The 21,438-nt window shown below is 39.6% G+C and overlaps 1 protein-coding gene across 1 annotated transcript in view; it reads right to left on the reverse strand.

The window, feature by feature from the left end:
* LOC117549356 (zinc finger protein 609-like) overlaps nt 1-21,438 on the reverse strand; it is a 101,894-nt gene that overhangs the window by 39,807 nt on the left and 40,649 nt on the right. The window contains 1 exon segment of the mRNA XM_034221202.1: nt 14,384-15,270. Coding sequence (XP_034077093.1) covers nt 14,384-15,142 — 759 coding nt within the window. The 5' untranslated portion in view covers nt 15,143-15,270.

Below are 21,438 nucleotides of genomic sequence, written 5' to 3' on the forward strand. Positions count from 1 at the left end.
AACAACACAATGCTATCTGGAAGCCAGTTTGAGTTATGCATCTAAGAACGTGAAGGCTTATCAGATGCCAACACTGCACAAAGGTTAATAATACCATGAAGCAAGGTTTTTACAACTCTTAGATAACTGACAAAACTGCTGACCGAAAGGGTACAGAAGAGGAATGGGAGAAAAACAGCATAATATAGGGTGAACATTGTTTTGACAGGGGGAGTTTTTCTCTGCCTACAATAGATAATGCAACGCTTCTGTATTCAAGGACACTGATGCAGTCTCCATTGAGCATATCAGCATTCATAGGAGAACTGTGCTGTGGCTGGGGTGACTTTGATGCATGTGCTGCTCTTGTTTAAGGGAACGGAAACAGCACGGGAAAATCAAACCTCCACACAGTCTGGGCACTATAAAAGTAATTGGCACACAACCAATGTTGGAGAGGGGGTATAAGCAGAGGACAACCTACATTTATCACTTATGGCATTTAGGCTTTTAAGGACAGATCATCTATAAAACAAAGAGATCAGAAGTCTACAATATTAAGATAACTTAATTTCCCAAAGAGGAGGAATAAAAGGACAAACTGCAGATGAGGTATGAAGAGTCAATTACAACATTCAGTCAATAGATAGCTTCATACACAGTGGACCCTGTGTGGGTCCAAGATCCAATACGATTTTTGTAGTTTTTGACTGAGTTTATTCCTCGTTTGTGTAAATTATTGAAAACTGTCCATACTTTACCTTAAGAGTTACCCGACTTGCATTTTGTATGAAACAATCCATGTTCTCTACCCTACCGCTGTCTGTGTAAATTAAAGCAGTATTCTAAAGCTACTTTCAAATAGTTCCATGTCATCGAGTTTGAAAAGACTTGGCAGCAAAGCAAAACTTTAGCTACGGCAAAAGGATGGTACACTTAATACATAGAGTTTATTTATTTATTTCTCTTTTTCTCTTGAAGAGCATTTGGTTGGGTGTGAGGATTTAAGCGCTTCTGAGGCTATGAAGCGTTAAGTTGTTGGACTGAGGCCCAGGTCGGTGAGCCACAAGCTTCTCCTCATTCTCAAACACTCTCTTTCCCAAACATGTTTAACATTAAGGGCTTCGATGTAAAACTCTCATAGGAATCATGCTTTTCAAATATGTACATCTAAGGCAAATACTGCTGAACAAAAGGAATACATCTACTATGTGTAGGCGTATGCTCTTGTGCTGCTGTGCACAAATCTTCGTGAATTTTTTCAACATTTCCATTTAAACATTAATAACCTCTCAAAAATATAATAAAAACACTATATCAAAAGTTTGGTATAAACTGCTCCAAATCAGTTCAATATTTAGCACAATGTGAGCATCGATCGACTCATGAATGTTTGACATTGGTCCCAAAGGACGGACGTGTTCTCGCTTTAATTTCTATCAGTAGTATAATCCCCTTTTGAATCCCTTTTTAGGGTGAATTAGAAAGGCCCTGCATTCAAAGAGATGAGTGGAGAGAAGGGGGCGGGAATAATCACAAGGGCCTAGCTGCCTGTGCGGATTAGAATAGGAAAGAAAATCCTTTCATCTCAGATCTGTACTTCCAAGCTTGGAAGCATGCGAGCACAGACACAACTCACCAAACCTCACATTCATTCTTCTCACCAAATAAAGCCATATAACTATGTTGTTGATTTTTTATTCATATACAGCTATTTATGTTTTAACAGATGATATTCAATTATTCTCAAAATGTGCAGACGAGCCTCTGGATTAAAGAAAAGCTTGTATAAAAGCCTTGCTCTCAAGGCTGACCTCTCAGACGAGCGCAGGGGAGGGCGCCCACATGATCTTACTTGCTTCTCCAATTTCTCATGCTGAAATGTGGACCGCTGCTCTATATTTGGCAGACAAGCCTTTCAACAGCCAACTAAATGTAACAAGAGGGAGAAGACCAGAGAATCTCCTCAGACGTAACATGACAAACAAACACCCCCAAACAACGCCATCTGACAGATAACAAAATGAATTAGCCGCTATGTGTGTTTGCTCAGTCGTCTACCTCTGCGGAGGTTTTACTGAGGGTCAAATGAGAAGAAGCCAAGCCAAGTGTAACAGGAGTTGATACAAAAAAGATACCTAGAGGATTATTATTCTCATAGCAAATGGTTTTATTGTACAATTATTTTGTTTAATGAAGTGGTTTGTAGTCCAAATCTTCCATGTTAACAAAAAAGAGACACTGCAGGAGAATATATTGGAAGTACACACAACTTAAACACGCATGTGTAGTAACATGCTTGCTTTTTAGGCAAATGAAAGATAATCACACAGTAGCAGCTGGTAGGCAGAACTGAGTTAAGAATCTTAGACGTGTATACAGTCAAGCTTGTTCTGCTTGGGTCTTTTGGTATGCAGAAATTACTTCCTCAACCGAGTAAATTGTCCAGTCTAGATGAGATGTTAGCCTACGGCAGTGCATGCTGAAATACATTTATGAGCCCATTAAAAGATACTGTCTTAGGTTCAGACATTTACTCGTTATGTATTTCCCACCCCACCCATACACAAGTAAAGTAAGCATTTGTCCAATTGGTACCTAACTGAAAGTACTAAAGAGCTTGTTTTTCAGTTCATTTTGAATTTTTTTAATGCATTTTAATATTTTTGATGGTTAATTCATAATTTCAGTATCTTTCATTTGAAGATTCTTAAATGTCTTACATTGAACTGACAGATAGTACATTTAAGGGTTTTGGAGTCGGTCCAACAAAACAAGGGATTTTTTAATGTCACCTTGGGCCCTAGGAAGTTGTGATGGGCATTTTTCTGATGTGTTATAGACTAGAGCAATAAATTGATACCTCACCAAAATAATTGCCAGGTATGTGCTGTTGATATTTCACTGGCCCAAGACACAAATCGCAGGATGCAGCATTTAATATATCAAGCTAGAACTTCTCAGGACTGGTTCCAGAGGGGTTTGAAGTAGAGATGTCCCGATCCGATCACGTGATCGGGGATCGGAGCCGATCACGTGATTTTCAAAAGATCGGAATCGGGAGAAAAAAATCGGGGATCGGGATTTTTTTTTTTTTTATCAAATATTTTTATTATTTTATTTAATGTTACAAAACAAAAATGACCATGTTCACGTCTTAAAGTCATCCTGAGGCCTTAGTTTTGGTTTAAAATGAAATGACACAACATCATGTATGTGTTGCTTCTTTTGGGCTTGTTTTCAGACCTGGTTGCTTTTTCTCTCAAATCTGGCAACAGAGTGGGCGCAGTGTCTAATAGTAGCAGTAAGCTAACGAGAGGCTACGTTCAGCTGGTGACTCGGGAGTCGGCAGAGAAAATGTCAAGCGTTTGGAAGTATTGTAAAATTGATAGCGAAGGCAGTGTAATGTTTGCAAGGCGGAGGTTCCGCGTGGTGGAAAGAACAGAGCTACGTTCAACACGACCAATCTAATACGCTGCCTGAGAAACAAACACCATCAACAACACGACGAGTACACAGCGGCCACTCAGGTAACGGCACTGAAACAACCAACACTTTCAGAGACTTTGAAAAGGAAAGAGAAACTGCCCCAGAACAGTGAAAAGGCCAAACAAATAACAGCCAAGATAGCTGAATTCATCGCGTTGGATGACCAGCCGTTATCTGTTACCTTTTTTTTCTCTTAATGCATTGCATAAAGATCGGATCGGGAAAAATCGGTATCGGCAGATTGTCAAAATCAAATGATCGGAATCGGATCGGGAGCAAAAAAAGGTGTTCGGGACATCCCTAGTTTGCAGGATTCAGGCCTTCTGGTGGCAGGTGTGCTATAAGACTCTAGGTTTCCAAATGCTAATTTAATTTAGCATTTCATCTTGATGTAGGAAAAAAAAAAAAATGGTTGACACAGATATACAAGCAACATTATACTGCAGAGGAATAAATACTCTTTGATAACAGGCAAAAATGCAATGAAGTAAGGAATTTCACAGCTGAAGCATTAGTGATTTTTTTTTAACATGTTCAATTTAACAACAAACTGGCTGCAAACAATCCCCTTAGAAAAGAATTAGGGGGAGGGTAAGACACGTAATCCTCTCTTTAATCACTCTTGCTCAAACACTGCCTAGCTGTTAACTTCCCCTTTGTAAAAAAAAAAAAACCTTTCACAAGCTGTAAAGATGTTGAACTGCGAAATATGTTCTCACCCAGTGTTCCATGGTCAAACCGATGTGGATACAAATAATTATTTTAGCATGTGCACTACAAAATATGCAATACATTAAGGGGTGGAACTACCAAATAATTAAAAGGAGTAAGTGCTTCTCACGTGGCCAAACTATGGAGAAATCCCCAAACGTGTTCTGCTAACTCTTTAACAGCCACAGCAAGTCAGTACAAACTTTCAGCCACCTCTTCCCTCGCTAGTAGAAAATTCCAGTTGAGAGGGGGAAAAGCCACGTCTGCTCCTCCCCACTGTGTGGGTTTTGTTCTGCTAATCAGACCACATGCCTCAAGGATTCAGGAATCCAAGAGCTCTCAGCCAGCTCCTCTCATTCCACATACAGGCGCAGCAGCCTGTGACAAACTATTCAGTGTGTTGGGGGGTTAAAGACTCTATCCATTCATAACACTGTTCAAGCCTCCCTCCCTCCTCTCCTAATCTGAGGCACTTCTTTGCCCTCACCACCTCCTCCCCCTCACATGCCCTCTCTCTCCCCTCTCCCCACAGCAGAGCCCTTTTTTTAAAAATCTATCTGCATACTGCACACACTGGGTCTGAATAGGCTCATGGTTTATTATTAGACTCCATAGTCAACCACACACCCACTACAGTTTTGAATAGTAAAAACAGAACTCCAGCGAAAGTCTTGATATTTGGCTTTCTCTTTCTCCTTGCTTGTTTCTGCAGTCTTCTTCTGGTTTGTTTCCTCCCTGGCTCTCTTGCTACTCACGCATTGAGAGGCGAAATGAGGCACACTGGAAATGTGCAGGCTGACAATGGAAGACAGCTGCTCTTGCTGCATAAGTCTTTCATGAGCTGAATTAGTGGTACAAGCCTTTGCTCTCCCTTCCCCCCACACATGCCTCCCGCTCTCCCCTCATAGCAAGCTGATCCAGACACAGCAACACACCTCGTGGAAAGCTTAGAAGGGAGAGAAATACTGGGAGGCAAAGACAAAGCATGACAAAGGCTTTGTTTGACAGACCTGTGATTGCTTTTTGCAAAAGTAGTTTTATGTCCCTGTAGAACATCCATCACAATAATTCTTAATGCTGTGTATAAGACAGAAGGTTACATTACGTTTCTAAGATGACACTGGTGTTAAAATAAAACTTTTACCAAGTTTCAAGAGGCTGAATGCCAGAAGTTCTTACATTCTGCAGGTATGACCCACATTATATTCTGAAGCTCACATATTTTTGATAACTTGGAAAGAAATGCATTCACAAGGACATCTGGGAGTCTCTATTTGTGTTACATTATGAGTTAAGATCTCTGAGACACTTCATAAAAAGACCTAATGGATAAAACAGAACCTTCAAATAATTTATACTCAAACAAACACAAAAAACTGTGAAAAAAATTATACTGATGAAAGAAATCTAAAAGACGTAGATTTCAGATTACGAGTATTAAACCTAACAACATGGCATTCAGACTACCAGCATGGATTCTCACGGTTTATTTCCAACAGGATTAGCTTTGGAGAAATTGTCGCTCATGATTTAAAAAAATGTTCCCGTTGATACATTTTGTCTGTCATGGATATAGTTATTATAAACGCCAGGTAATTTTTATAGTGCACATGAATCATTTATGTAATAGTAACTTAGAATTGTAGGTAGGAAACCTGTGTCAATATGACTCTTTGATCCTGAGACCAGTTGCACTCAATCCAACCAAAAACCATCCATTATTCCAGATTGCACTAGTGGCTTACAGTACACTTAATTTAGGGATGCAAAAATAATAATTTTATTTTTTTACCGATAATTATCGGTCCGATATTAGGAATTATGACGTCATCCCGATAAACCCGATACCAGTATTAATAGCCCCGATAATATACAATATATTTTTTGGGTAAAAAAAAAAGAAAAAATACTGCGGTGTGGGTGGATTGGGATGAGGGGCGCTTGTTTTTCACTCGGCTTCTCCCATTTTGCCAGTACTGTGGTATTAGTGGAGAGGGGAGTTTTTCACAAATCCAGCGCTCCCTAACTCATGCCTGGCTGTGACGCAACTCAAGGCATATGCTCGAACCGGAGCTGCCTGGACGCTGCAATCATGTTGCGCACACTTTTTGTACAATGTCCCACTGTCTGGCTGCCTGCATAAAGTCAAGTGCTCGGCGCAGTTGTGGCGAAATGTCGCTCCTCTGTTTTCATTTAAACAGCTCCGTATATCCGTTAGCGCAGCTAGCTAGCACCAGATGCTAACAACAACAATGCACGTAAGGTATCTCTCTCGCTCGGGCCACACATACACACACCCTCCCGGTGTCAGTACCAGATATGTTCGGGCTACCAGATATGTTCGGGTGTATTTCCGTCGCCTCCGTCATCTGTCATATCCGTCATATACTCACCTCCCTCTGCTCCCAGCGCTCTGCTGCCACACACCGGCCGTCTGCGGAACTGCAGCCGGAGGAACTCGGGACAGCTTGTTATGTGTGGGGTGCTATGGTGGGGTCCCATGTACTTGTGCACATAAATAATGTTTCTAATTATTTACAATTAAAACAAATATATATTCTGCGTTACTTTAGCCAACACTTTTATAAGGCCACTAGATTAGATAATTACGAAATGTGTAGATAGAATATATATATTTCAGGTTGTTATTTTGTCATTATGTTTAATGTTTTATTTACCTTTTAGTATTTTTATATAGTATCTGAACTTTGGAAAGGAGTTGGGAGACACACGACACATCAAATCACATCTACAGATCAAGGCGAAGCGAATGGATGTACTCCCATACTCCTAGCGTGAAAATGTTTGTGAAAACGTGTGCAAAGTCTCCGAAAATCCTAAAAATAAGCTCATATTTGAATTCCCCATAAAAAAACACATCATTCAGTAAAAACAAGGCCCCACTGATCATCTACTCTCTGAGACGATTCCATGGATGTCTGGCTTGAGTTTCGGCCACCAGGGAAAGTGGACAAAAGTGCCCGAGATCAGCCTCTTAATTTACCCAGGGGCTAGTGCTTGGCTTTGGGCATGACAATTCAGTAAACTCCCCTGAGTATTTTATTAAATATCTGAACTTTGGAGAGGAGTTGGGGGACACACGACACATCAAATCACATCTACAGATCAAGACGAAGCTATTGGAAGTACTCCTAGCGTGTGAAAATGTTTGTGAAAAACGTGTGCAAAGTCTCCGAAAACGGAGCAGTGGCTGTGATGCTAGCTTTGCGGCTAGCGGTTAGTTGTTATTGTTTGAAGTTGTTGCTATGGAAACAACATGACGGAGAACAAATTAATATCTTCTACATATAATAACGGACAAAGTAAAGAATAAAGTGTAGGCTATGCCTGTTTGAAGTTGTTGCTAAGGAAACAACATGACGGAGAAAAAGTATAATCTTCTACATATAATAACGGACAAAGTAAAGAATGAAGTGTCGGCTATGTTTAAATGTTCGAAATTTGACCGTGATGGCCCTCTTGAGTTGCCGTAAAATATGACGAATAAATAACGGAAGCTTTTGGCATATGTTTTTCAACGGCTATGCTGCGCCCTTATGCAATAGTAGAGGACCCCAGCTTTTATTGATTGTGATTAAAAGTGATTGAAACACTATCTTATTATTTATTTTGTAATATTTTCAAGACATTATTTTTTGTTTTACAGCTTATTGAACCTTTTTGTTTGACATCAGCCATTATAGATAATACGGCCATCTGAGTGTGTGTGGTACTGTTTGTGGTTTGTTTTTAACTGTAATAAAATTAATTATTCAAAATGTTAAAGTTCTTTATTTTTAAACTGAAACTTGCACTACTGTTCAAAATAAATAAAAAACAAACCTGGAATTATGCATTTGGGACTTGTTTTTTCTTTTTCTTGTTGTACCGAACCCGTACCGAACCGTGACCCCCAAACCGAGGTACATACCCAACCATGAATTCTGTGAACCGTTACACCCCTAATATCCACTGAGGTCAAGGTGACTGCAGGCAGCAGTGTTTATGAGTGGAAATACCTGGTTCCAGTGTTAAATATTTCCAAACAAAAAGCCTGTGGTGCCATTCAACAAGGATTTCATGAGCAATGAGACTATAAACTTTGTGGGCCGTGACATTCTTCTTCTAATTCAATATCTGGATGTGCGGTCTGCTGTGTGGGCTGTGAGGAATCTAGTATAATGGAGGTTTATGCTACAACGATTCTCTAATATGGATTTCTAGGGTGAAGGTTGATGACTAGTTAATACAACAATCTGAAAATGTTTGTAACGTTATAGATTCCTTACTGCTATTGAGTGCAGCTGTGCCCTATGCAGAGATGCAGAAAGCTTATTAGTGATGGAAATAAGCGCATATAAATACCAGGGCTCGACATTATAAATGGCTCGCTGGCCCGGAAGCACTATTTAGACACCCCGGGCCAGCATAAAAATATTGCTTTAAAAAAAAGAATTGTCCTGTGGTATTGGTATTTAGACTTGCAATTTTGTTAAATTGTTTAGTTTATTAATACTACAACATAGCGTTTTGTGAGGCGGTTGTCGTTGTTGGGTGAAAAGCAAACAGCTGTTTGCTGCGGAGCGTAGCGTGAGCAGGCTCCCGTGAGCGCTCTCCTTCACTACAGACTATCGCGCCACCTAACCATTCGCCAAAAATGTTTTTAATACCAGCGGTAACCGGCCAAGCGCCGGGCAAAAAACAATCTTCAAATAAAAGAAAGTCACCGGAGAAGTTAAAGGAGAGTGACGGGGAGCATGATAAGAAGAGGGAGAGAAAGTTTCAGCCAGCTTGATCGATGGAGTTGGCTTCTATAGAGTGGTGCAGTGACGCATCCTAAAACCCTTTTATAATCTATCGATTAGATTTATGATTCGAAAATTATAAAAGTAGGGTAGACATGTGGAGATTATCCGGCTGAACAAAACGTGCATTTATCAAACAGGTTCGTTTTCCACAGACCTTATTTCCAGCTATTTTCCAAAACCCTGTGGAGAAATCCCATTGCTTTTTGTCGAGGGAACCAGCAGCTTACTTCCTGGTTTTAGGATGCGTCACTGGCTGCACCTCTCAATATGATGCCAATATAAACAAGGTATTTTGTTGGCTCTGTACATCAATGCCGACCTATGCTGACAAGTAAGTGAAGAGTAGAAAATATAAAGGTATTGGTTATAGGGAAATGTCCCAGCAGTTTAGGATAATGAAGGTTCTAATCTAATCTATCACATAGCCATTACATTTCTAACTCCTAATGACAGGAAGGCAGAAAGCACATTATACAAATAATAATACTTATAATAATAGCAGACATTTTTTAACAATGACCACAATATCATTATTTTAATAAACCAAATATGAACAATTGAGGAAAATGAGGAAGAACTGATGATTCAAATGGTGTAGTACAAGTAGTATGTAGTTAGTGCATAAATTACTATTGCAACAAATGTGTTAATTTTCTTCATTATAAGTAGATTTTTTTTTTTTGGACGAATGCTCCGGGCCAGTGGTTACAATGGTGGGGCCAGTGATAATTAAATTCCACCGGCCCGGAGGGCCAGTGGCATTTTACCCTTAATGTATACCCCTGAATACTACATGGGGGTTTGCAACATAAAACAATGAACATATTGCAATAAAATACAAACAATTATTTTTTACATTGCCTTAATCCATTAATGTACAAATTGCACGACTGAGGCATAATCTGGAAGGATAATATATCTTTTAAAACATTTTTACTACTTCCACTGTTTCATTATTATTACTGTATGATTGACTTCCTCCAATAAAAGAAAGAGGGACAGCAAGCGCAAACATGTTGGATGAACATTCACATTGCTTTCATTTGGCAGCGTTTTGGTTGAGTATCAAATGACTAGAGAGCCAAATAATTTTGGAAGCTATCTATTAGTTTTGTGGCAGCTTGAGATTTATTAAAAACTCATAGGCATTCCCATCTCAGAATAAGTCCTCTATTAAGTCCAAGGTTGTGTTTGATAAACAGTAAGATAATACAAAAAATGAACTGATTCATGTCATGTTATCAAAGAATATATGTTGGTAAAATGTGAGGTTTTTCTTTTACCAATTTGCAGAAGTTTTCAAAGTTAAAGTATTTCATTACCCGTGAAAAGGACATTTTAAAAAAGATCTGCGTTTTGCTGCCGTTTCTTTTCCATCAAGTGATTACACAAGCCATTTAGATTAACACAGATTCTACTGGCTGTTTTGATTTGCAACGGCATGTCAGCGGAGGGATAAGACACTATAAACCTTGACGATTTGTGGTATGAAACTATGCATGGTATGCGCCTTAGCCTGTGGAAAAAAGGAGTATCTCCGGGACATGCATGTTCACATTAAATTAAAATATAAAAGGCTCAACCAATGTTAGCATTTCTACATTTGTTAATATCCATTTTAGCAGCTGCTCAGTGACTCAAAGGAACAAAATGTTCTACACGTCTGGTATAAACGTCCCCGATTTTATTTTCATACTTTATGTAGTCTAGTGTTTTGTTTTGCCTACAAGCTCAAACCATTTCACATGATATTGTCAATGCAGCTGCCAATAGCAGACGTGGAAAACAATTAGTGTCAAATGTTTTTCTTCCTGTAGTAGTGAGGGACTCCCTGAGGGTAAAGCTTAAAACAGACGGAGGCAACAACACAGATATCACAACAGCAATGAACCTGGGGCTGGCTGATAGCGCAATACTATCATTCAACACTATCATTTATCAGCTTTCTGTGGAATTGAGCATTGATCAGAATTATACGTTTGGTTATTTATTTAAAATGTAACTGTCTAAATGTGTGATTATAAGAAGGCTGTGAAGGCTTAACAAATTAAGATATTCAGAGAGTTTGACAGACAAGTTCAAACCCTGACTTGAAATGATCAGACACAGCCGCCCCTAATCTGACGTTGGAAAGGTGTGGGGGAGGGGATTTACAACGCTATTCAACCTTCCGAAAAGCCGTTCTGATGATTGAACTGGCAGCCTAATACATCACTAATGTCTGCAAAGTGTGCACATTTAGGTGAATGCTCAGGATACACGCTTACACAAGATGTGAAGGAGATCCAAAAATGTTTGAACAAGCACTACAGTGCTGTCAGTCTTTTAAAAAGCATTATCGACTTTAGCAGAACAAGTACAGGTAAGCTAACAGCCTCGCTTTGTAGTGAGCTTCTTGATATGATTTACTCCCATTCTTAAAATAAGTCAGTCTCTTTTCTTGCAGAGCCTTTAAAAGCCCTGGCACTACTTGAAACGAATGAGCTGAAACAAAATAGCAACAGTCAGCCAGGCACAGAAGGGCAAAGAGAGAAAGCTCGAGGTAGCTCTCATGCGATCCCTCCACCACCCGGGCTGGACACCGGCAGCCATGCAGAGCGCTGGCTTTGCTCTTTCATTCAAGGGCTGCCTTTCCTTTCTCTGGCTCCCTACTTTTCAAAGTAACATGCCAATGTAATTTTCCATGAGGGCTGCTCCATTTATCAAGGCCAGTGGCACATTGAGGCAGCTAACGAATGCCTTAGTCCTCTAGATTTGTATAATGAGAGGCGGGAGAGTGAGACACACTCAGAGGTGGTTAGCACTTGTACTAAGGAAGTACAGATGATTTATACAGCATTCAAGAGCCAATGCTTCGGGGAGCTTTAACGTAGGACACAGACAATGTAGCCGCGCTATTACACCTCGACCATGGAGAACCGCTACAGGGACACATACTGATTAATGTGTGGATTACACGGCTGGAGAGAGGGACAGCTAGTTATATTAAATCACCAGTCAAGTTGTAATGATGCTGACAAACTTCCAAATCTTTCTCCCAACTGTAATTGTTTTCTTCAATAATGATTTTTGTATTATTTAATTAACTATTCATATTATTAAAAACATCTACAACGATCTAGGTTTAAGAAAATGTATAGGATAGATTGATGTTCATTATTACCCGATATCTTCTATCAGTGCTTTCAGATTAAATAAAGTATTTATATTTTAAAAACCATATATTTTCAACGTGCGAGTGAGGTTCAGAAGTAATTATTTATTTGATTATCTTATTCATTTGCAGCACCTTTTGTATTTCTACTGTTGCCAGAGGATATATCTATACAGAGCCAGTCTGCTCTACAGTCAAATTGCATATGAAAAACATACAGTATGTATGGCAGCAAATTGTAATGTACATTCTTAATGTTTGGGATATATACGACTAGTGAGCAACAATTAGAGTCATCCACATCTTGTCAAAAAAGGGTTTAGGGATGATCCAGAAAACAGATAGACCCAGAATGTATTTATATCAATCACAAGTCAACAAAATGTCTATATTTTACCTAACTTTTACCACACAGATCTATAGTGTAGTGTAAACTTGGGGCTTGAAACGGGATAAGTCAACTTATGAGCTTCTGGTAGAAAACCACCCTTCAAAAAGGCCATTACAGGCGACCAAATGAAACTGAGCATTAGCTTGATTAAACTTCTATATTTATCTAGGTTTGAATATGGTTGGAAACATTGGTAAAATGAAAGTACACAACTAAATTAAATATACAACACACTGTATATCTAGTCTCGGTTAGACCCTGTAGGCACATATTATTTTTAACTGGAGTTGAAAACCTAAAAACGGCTCTTCATGACTAAATGAATGTGTGCAACAATCAAATCATTTTTTCCTCATGTTTTCCAGGATATATTTCATCAGTTAGATGTTTGAAAGCAGTTGTTACCCCTTTCCTTTATTTATACAGTGTTGAAAACCAATTAATGTGGTTCTCCCACGAAAGCCTTTTCATTCTAAATACATTATGATTACAAAGACTTTCCTGAAATTTCCTTTCAAAGGAGTCCGCCCAAGGAGACTCTACAGCTTGTGTTCATGGCTGGGTGTCCTGGATTTGAGGAATCAAACAGGCTTCCTCCTCACAGCCCTTCCCCCATGCCACTTTCAGAGCAGCAGGAAAAACGACGAAGGCGTGCTTTGCACCAGCTCCCTCCCCCACACACTGCTCCACCAGGCATTGCTGGGGCTTGTGGGATTAAGAATGGAACACGATGACAGACAAAAACAGTCCTCAGCACCTCCCTGCTCTGCTGTCTTTTATACTGCCTGAGTATGAAAAGGCTCCGAGGCACACAATAGACACAGCGATATATCAACTCTAGGAGTGAACAAGATAAGTGAGGGTGAAAAGCTACACAGAGCTTTATATTGTTCTTGTAAGATTTAATAGAAATTGTGTGAAAGAAAATTAAAGTGGAACATAATGTGACAGTTACTTTACTTTATCAAGGCTCATGTGATGTGAGTTACAATCTTGTCTAACATAAGAACTTGGTTCTACTGACTCGTGTACCATATGTAACACTTTCATGGTTAATTGCAATTCATGTTGGCTGGTATTAATATTTAACATTGTATAAGAAATGTTTTGAAACTTGAAGGCAATTCCTTTTTAAATGAAATGTTGCCAGGATAAAAAACAATGTTTCCTGTAGCTAGTCTCAGCATCATACTCGTCAAGGGTGTCCTTATTCACAGTGTGGTAATAAAAGAGAGAACAGCCGTAGTTTTTTGTATGCATCACATGTCAGACAGCTTTGGGGAATGAAGAGCATCTCCAAGCCTGCTTTCAACAACCTCTATGATAGCTATCACAAAGCAACACTTCAAGAACCCTGCAGCGTTCGTTCCTAAGTGTCCTACTGTATTAATTAATACCATCATGATTTAACTGGTGATGACAGCCCGTATTCTTCACAGAGACATTTTTCTCTGAGAAAAACAACCCCACAGCTGTATAAGTGTTGAAAATAAAACATAACAAAGTTGTTGCCAACAAGTGACAACAATTGAATTCAGGCACACTTTAACAGCAACCTCAAAAATGTGCTAGCATAACAGATGAATGTTTGTATGTGGTAATGTTTGTACTGAGAGACTAATCGCCTAAATATTTTTGAACTTTTAATTCAAATGTATTGAAAACTGCATATTGCTTTCATCAACTTTATAAACACCAATGATTTCAATGGTTACTTTACAATCGGACCAGCAAAACCTGGATAAGAAAATGGCCATTGACAAAGGCATCCCAACACTAAATAGTGAAATATGTTACAAAGCAACATACAAGTCCAGACAATATAAACAAAAAGGAAAAAGAAAAACTCACCTTTTCATTTTTCACCTTCTTTAATGTCTTGCATTCACTGTTACCATTTTCCACCTCCTCTGGTTCAGTTTTTGCCGTCAATGCTGGTACTATCCCTACAGGTTCAAGTGCAATATTCCCCATTTGATTGGATTCTGCCAAGTCTGTTGATGGTGTGTTCTCAAAGGACGCATTTCGACTATTCCCCAAAGCCACTTGGGCTTGAGACACAACATCCTTCTCCGCAGCAGCTATTGCCACAACTGGGGTTCCATCTGCTTTGTCCTTCTTACTTTTCCCACCAGCCCCTTCCTTCTCCTTTTTACCACTTAGAACACCTCTGGAGGCTTTGCCCCCTTTTTCCATGTTCTTTCCAGAGGTGGTATTGTTGCCAGCAGCTCCTGCGCCTGCTGCTGTGCCTGTTGGCTCCCCTTGAGTCCGTCCTGTAGTTTCTTTTTTGCCCCCATCTCCAGCTGAGGCTTTGCTACTATTGTCTTTAGAGTTCTTACTGCGCTTGTATTTGGATTTGCTCTCCTTGCCTTGAGAGCCAGACACTGGACTAACAAACCTGATGTTGTCAGGCAACGCTGCCACTGCACTGGGTGGTGCCGCCATGCCTTCCTTGGTGCCAGACATCTCAAGTTTGTCCTTCTCTAAATCAGCGTCAAGGTCAATAATCAGATTTCCAACACCGATATCCCACTCATCACCGCTATCGTAAGTGTCCACCGCATTAGAGTCCACACCTTTCCCGCCTGCAGTGCCACCACTTAGGGACATTTTAGTGCCAACGGCCCAGGATTGCCTCAGTGAGGTCCGACACCCTCTCAGACGGTTGGGGCTCAGGGGCAAGGGTTAGAGAATCCTCACGGTCTACTCGTTCTTGTGCCATTTAACCACATTTTATCCTAGAAAGAAAAGAGAACAGAGAATTATTAGGTGAATAATTCTGAAAGAGAAACAGTACAATCTGCCATCACAGAACTGTGTGTTTCATTGGTATAGAAAAAAAATTGTTTCATCACGAGCCAGTGATTCTCAGATGATCACTGCGCAAACCACTATGGTAATACCCACTGGTGTGACAGCAATGCTCCGAAACCCTCTCCTCATAATCACTTCCCACAGTCGTCATGGCAACCATGGGAAATGTAGCTTAAATCCTGCTTGACAGCCAAGGTGGCCCCACTGTTCTGAATGACTAGCTCTCTTTTCACAAGGTACTGCTGATAGTGTCAGTGCTGATAAATAAGGAGTAGCTCGCCTCACACACCCCCACATGGTTTATGGAGCTGTGCCTTTTCAACTCAAGCACACAATGGTAATCTTGCATTAGCAGAGGAGCTTAAAAACATGAATGAACCAGTGTATGTCTCGGGAGAACAGTGGTGAGTTGTATTTGCTCACACAATATAGTCAAAAGGTCACGATGTTCTATATTTTTCAACAAATTGAAGACAGGACAGACTCCAGTCTAATTTGGAAAAACTGCTTATCAACATGAAAAATAAATCTTGTCTATAAAACGTAACCTCAAGAGATTAAGGTTACATATTTAAGACCTCTATATATTATCTTACTATTTGCAAATCTGTCCAGACAGCAATTGATAGCAAAGAAGAAAATGTGAAAATGTCTCAATGTGTTTTTTGTTTGTGTGTTTGTCTTAAATAGCTGTGAAAATGAATATCTTTACCACCTTTAATATGTGTTTTTAGTTGTGCTATATTGAAACTATTCAGGGGAATAATTTATGTAAAGCACATTGAGTTTCTCTTGTAAATAACACATGCCATATAAATACCGTTGGACTTGGCACCTACTTAGTACTCGCCTGCAGCATCAGCCAAGTAATTGTCCAATTTAAATAGTACAACCAATGCTATCAGGAGAGGTAAACATCTTCTGCAAGAAACATTTGTATGGATCCTTCAAATGTAACTGTTCAAGCCAAAGCTTATTATTATACAATGATATGTTTATAGAAAAATTCCTGGACAAAAAAAATGGTTGGCATTGAGACATCTTATCCATTTAATTTCATTGTTTACCACTGCTGAGAGGATAGTGCAAGCTATTAGGTACTCATGGTAGAACACAGTTACAAGGCATCAGGTAATCCCCCTGGATAAAGTACTGGCACTTGATACTCCTCTCTGTTCTGGGGGGAAAAAGGTTCTATTGCATCTTATAATTCAACCCTTCAGAGGCTGTTCATCACTGGTGTTGACGGTGTTGAACTGGTTCCAGAAAGAGTGAATTATCTGAAAATCTAGCACTTACGGTTCCCCAAGAGCTCACTGCATGTTGGTAAATAATTAACACTCACATCTAGTTCTCATCCCCCCGTGCGATAAAGAACATGAAGAATGAGGAAGCCTGAGCACAAAAGACTCTGGAGTGGTGGAAGGACGATGAGATCAATACTGCCTCAAACAGGCGTGAAATCTGATGATTCTCTTTGTGCTTTGTAGGCCTGTCCTGAATACCATTTTTCGGGCTTGGGATATTCGGTAGTAATCAGCAGCGGATATTCGGCCCACGCGGGGGGGGGGGGGCGTAGTAATCAGCAGTGAACCCCTTCAACACGTGTATTTCGGTTTATTCACGGCATTCATTTGTTATTCTACAGTATTGTTGTTTTATAGTTATTTGTTAATGTAACCCAATTTGTGTTCTTTGAAATTGAAAAGGATATTGCATTGTGTTTGTTACTTTCGTTGCAGTTGTATATGTCTTAAGTGTAATTTGGCTTGGCTTCCTATTTTTTATGGACATGCTTTTATTTTGAAGGAGAGTTAGCGCTGTTGACAGGAAGTTGTTGTTGCTATGGAAACAACGTGACGGAGATTAACGGAGAAAATTCATATCGACATATAAAGACGGAGAAAGTAAACGATAAAGTTTATGGTTAAGTGTTAGCACCCCCCGAAGGGGCACAAGCTCTTACGTTGATATTGGAGATTTCAATAAATTCAAAAAAAGAAAAAAAAGAATATCCGAATAACGAAATTGAAACCCGAATAGTACTCCAACGAACGAATATTCGGATATTCGGGTACAGCCCTAGTGCTTTGTACAAAATACAACCCGACAGTTCGAAGTAGAGCCCTGGAAAGATCCTATGTACATGGGTTCTTATATCTGATTAGTAGCCATGGTGTGTTTGCTTTGTGTTTTACAACCTAAGTAAAGAATTGTAACTTTTCTCTCTAATGGATATCTAAAGTACTTTTACTTTATGTATTCCACTCGTAATTTTTATTTGCAAAACAACAGCATTTAAACCACAAACTTTAAAATTATTCCGAATTCATATTACATCCCCAGACTATTAGCCGTTGTGTAAATAAAGCTCACCCCGATAGGCTTATCAAGTCAAATCCTTAAGCTTCTCCAATAACTATGGCAGCATCCGAAGAGATTGTATGGGGATTTCAGCATATTTTATGCTTCATTACTATTGGGAGAGTACAATTCAATAAATCTCTCTGGAATGGAAGACTTCCAAGAAATATTCAATATACACATTTGTCTGGTTATTACCAGCCAAGACCAATTTTATATTAAATACAACAGCACCACTACAGTACACAAGAGACGCTTTTAAGCATAGCAGTCATTTTGTCCCATCTACCATTACTCAGCCCTCATTAGTACAGACCAAAATGGCAGCTGGATCCCATAATGCACAGAGCTCATGTTGATTCAGTTAAGGGGCCATGCATATCACCCCCAGCAGTGACAGAGGTAAAGCTGTTGAACACTCATTTGATCACCGTGCCTGCTTATTCCTCACAGATGGCTCCCCAAAGGAGCAACAGTCAGTGGCAGGTTTCGGAGGGTGGAGAGATGCAGCTGTCCCTGTTTGACTGGGTAAACAGTTGTGAGGTCTAATTTGTCCGACACCTCCACAAAAGAGAGGTTGAAACTCTATCTGCAGTTGACCTACTGTACTGCCCTTAGCTGAAACTGCAGCGCAAGCCCTTTTGAAAAAGCCCCACTGAGGAAATGTCCCAGCGAGCGCCCTGTTGAGCGAAAGGCATGCAGGCTGTGCAACTCCCAGAGTGCTTGTCCTTTTTTCACAGATCCAGTTTCATTCAGCAATCTATCACGGAGGCCACATAAGCTGCAATGAGAGTGCAGAAAAAGGAAGGGGGAAAGAGATTTATGCTCGATTTGCTGTGGAACACAACTGAATCAGACCTTGGGTGATGTTGTTATCTGCATGTGTCTGATAGGAACACCATCTGGGCGTTATACAAAAACATCACATACAGGAGTAGGAGGTGTGTACAACTGGGCTCTTACTCTGTTTAGTTCACAGAGCACAATAGGACTTATTTTGCAATTCTGCAGACTGTTAATATGTAACAGACAGAGGTGGTAAGTCACAAGAGGCTCAAGGGGAAATAGCTTTTACAAGTGACTCGTACTATGACTTTCTTTACCTTTTAAAAATGCTTCAACATCAGTTTGTGTGCAGCAAAGTTTCCAAAAAACAACAACATGAAAATGACCAAATGCATTTTCCTCACAGAAAAAGTAACAACATGTGGCGGATAACATGTGTTTCAAGTCTGTATTTCAAAAAGCAGAACAGGTAATTATAGTCTGACTTAAACCGATAAAAAACAGCTCTTTTGCTCAGCCATAACTGAGATATGCCCTCAAATTAGGCTTGTGTCGACATGAACATTTCACAGTGTGATTATCTAGGCCACAACAATCTCGCTGCATGATATCATAATTATTATTATTGCGGTTAGATGATAATCAGTATTAAAGCTTAGCTACTTATATATCAGAAAAATTACTTTGTCAAACAGATTTGTTAGAGAAATACAAATATGAGCAATGCCACAAAAATGTGTTTATATTGGCATGCCAATGGGGGCAGGCCTTTGTTTGTTGTTGTTCCTGCTATTATAACAGCATGTCATAAGGCTGCTATGATATGATGTCTTTGGAGGTACATATGCGGTCATGGTGATTATTGTCTCATCTGTAGACCAATACTCTAAATCCCATTAAAGGGCTGAAAGATGCCTCTTCAAAGTTGTTTAAGATAGTCTTGCAGAAAAGCAGAGGAGACTCTTGGTTTGTTGTAGCTCATAGAGAAGTGTTCTAACTAGTGGTGCACGATAATTATCGGTCCGATATTAGGAATTATGACGTCATCCCGATAAACCCGATACCAGTATTAATAGCCCCGATAATATAAAATATATTTTTTGGGTAAAAAAAAAGAAAAAAATACTGCGGTGTGGGTGGATTGGGATATGGGGCGCTTGTTTTCACTCGGCTCCTCCCGTTTTGCCAGTACTGTGGTATTAGTGGTTTAAAGTAAGAGGGGAGTTTTTCACAAATCCAGCGCTCCCTAACTCATGCCTGGCTGTGACGTAAATGGTGTGCGGCCGTGAAGCCAGAACAGTAAACAAACATGTCGCCGGTAGTATGGGACTATTTCAAAGTTTCAGAGTTAGATAGTTCGCTTGCTATTTGTATTAACAAATGCAATGCAGAAGTTCCACGAGGAGGGAAAAAGGCAACGAGCTATAATACTTCCAACCTGATTAGTCACCTGAAACATCGCCATCGCTACGATGGTGTGTTAAAAGCGTAGGAAGACGCCTGCGCTGCTAAACTAGCGGCGAATCCAAAGCCAGCTGCAAAGGCACCAGGGCTTTTACCTATCGACGAGGCTTTTGAAAAAGGCAAGAAGTTTGCCGGAGACGACCCCAGGGCTAAAACGATCTCTAACTTCATCATAGAAATGATGGCGCTTGACGAGAGTCAAAATTGTTCTTGGCTTTGTTTTGTTCATAGTAGTAATGCTCATGTCATTTGCTCACTACTAGTCTTTTTTTTACCACCAGCTGTGCAAAAACTACAGGTACATTTAATATATATATATTATATTATTATCGGTTATCAGTATCGGTCTTGAGAAGCAGGAAGTTATCGGCATCGGTATCAGTTTCAAAAAACCAATATCGTGCATCCCTAGTTCTAACATCTATAAAATGTCAGCTGTATGCTCTTCTTAGCCCTGTGTGTATAAAACAAGCGCTGACCGATTGAAAAGTGAGGAAAACGCAAGAGAACACACACTTAACTAAAACAATAAACCAAATGGTAAGACCATTTTATAGTTTATATCCTTGCATACGTTTGGCTGCACAAAGTCTACCTAAAGGTTCAACCATCTATCCCTATTAAAGGGAATGTACTCCCTGGTGCTAAAACGTGTATTTATTTACTTTTTATTTTTATTTAGCACGACATAACTGCCCATATTAATAACAACAATGTATTCAAAAGATCGAACAAACGTGCCAAAATAAAACATATATAGTTTAGTAGTTACAAACTCTTTCAAGTCACTTGGACAGAATGCAAAGAGTGAAGGTTCTGAGGAGATTATTAAGTAAGTGCCGCACTAATATTATTAATAATAATAATAATAGAGCTTTTCCTAATTCTTAAAGACCGTTCTGTCTGTGCATCAGAAGCTCTGCAGGTCATTCACAGGCAGGTCCCCGTCCAGAAAGCCCCACAGTAACCTCCATGTAATTGGATTGTGTGCTTGAGCTGATTACCGAAATGTACTGAGCCAATCCAAGAGATGGGAATCAGGAGTCAGTGGATAAGCCAGTATCTTTATCAGTTAGTGCGACCTCACTGAAGCTCGTGTGAATGTATGACATAGATTATTTCATTAGTGGTACCTATGTTATGAAAACATGTGTCAGTATTATTACCAAAAGTTTTTTATTTCGTTTTATCCTGAACCGCAGCATTGTTCTACATGTCTTGGACTAGCCTCAAACAACAGTTACCAAAGTAACCAAATAAATGAAATATGCTGATTGCTGTCTAGCTTTTTGGTCTTTAATGTCTAGACATATTGTATGATACAGTAAAAAACTAAACTCTCACAGCACACTGTCTCAAACTGTATCATCTCCATGGTAGTTTTCCAGTAAAGATGGTTAAGTGAAGTAACAGAAATGTAGAAGTATAGAAATCTGTCTCCTTTGTTAATATTGGCTGATCCTCAACAATTATCAGTA

This window comes from Gymnodraco acuticeps, unplaced genomic scaffold, assembly GCF_902827175.1.
Source record: "Gymnodraco acuticeps unplaced genomic scaffold, fGymAcu1.1, whole genome shotgun sequence".
Lineage (NCBI taxonomy): Eukaryota > Metazoa > Chordata > Actinopteri > Perciformes > Bathydraconidae > Gymnodraco > Gymnodraco acuticeps.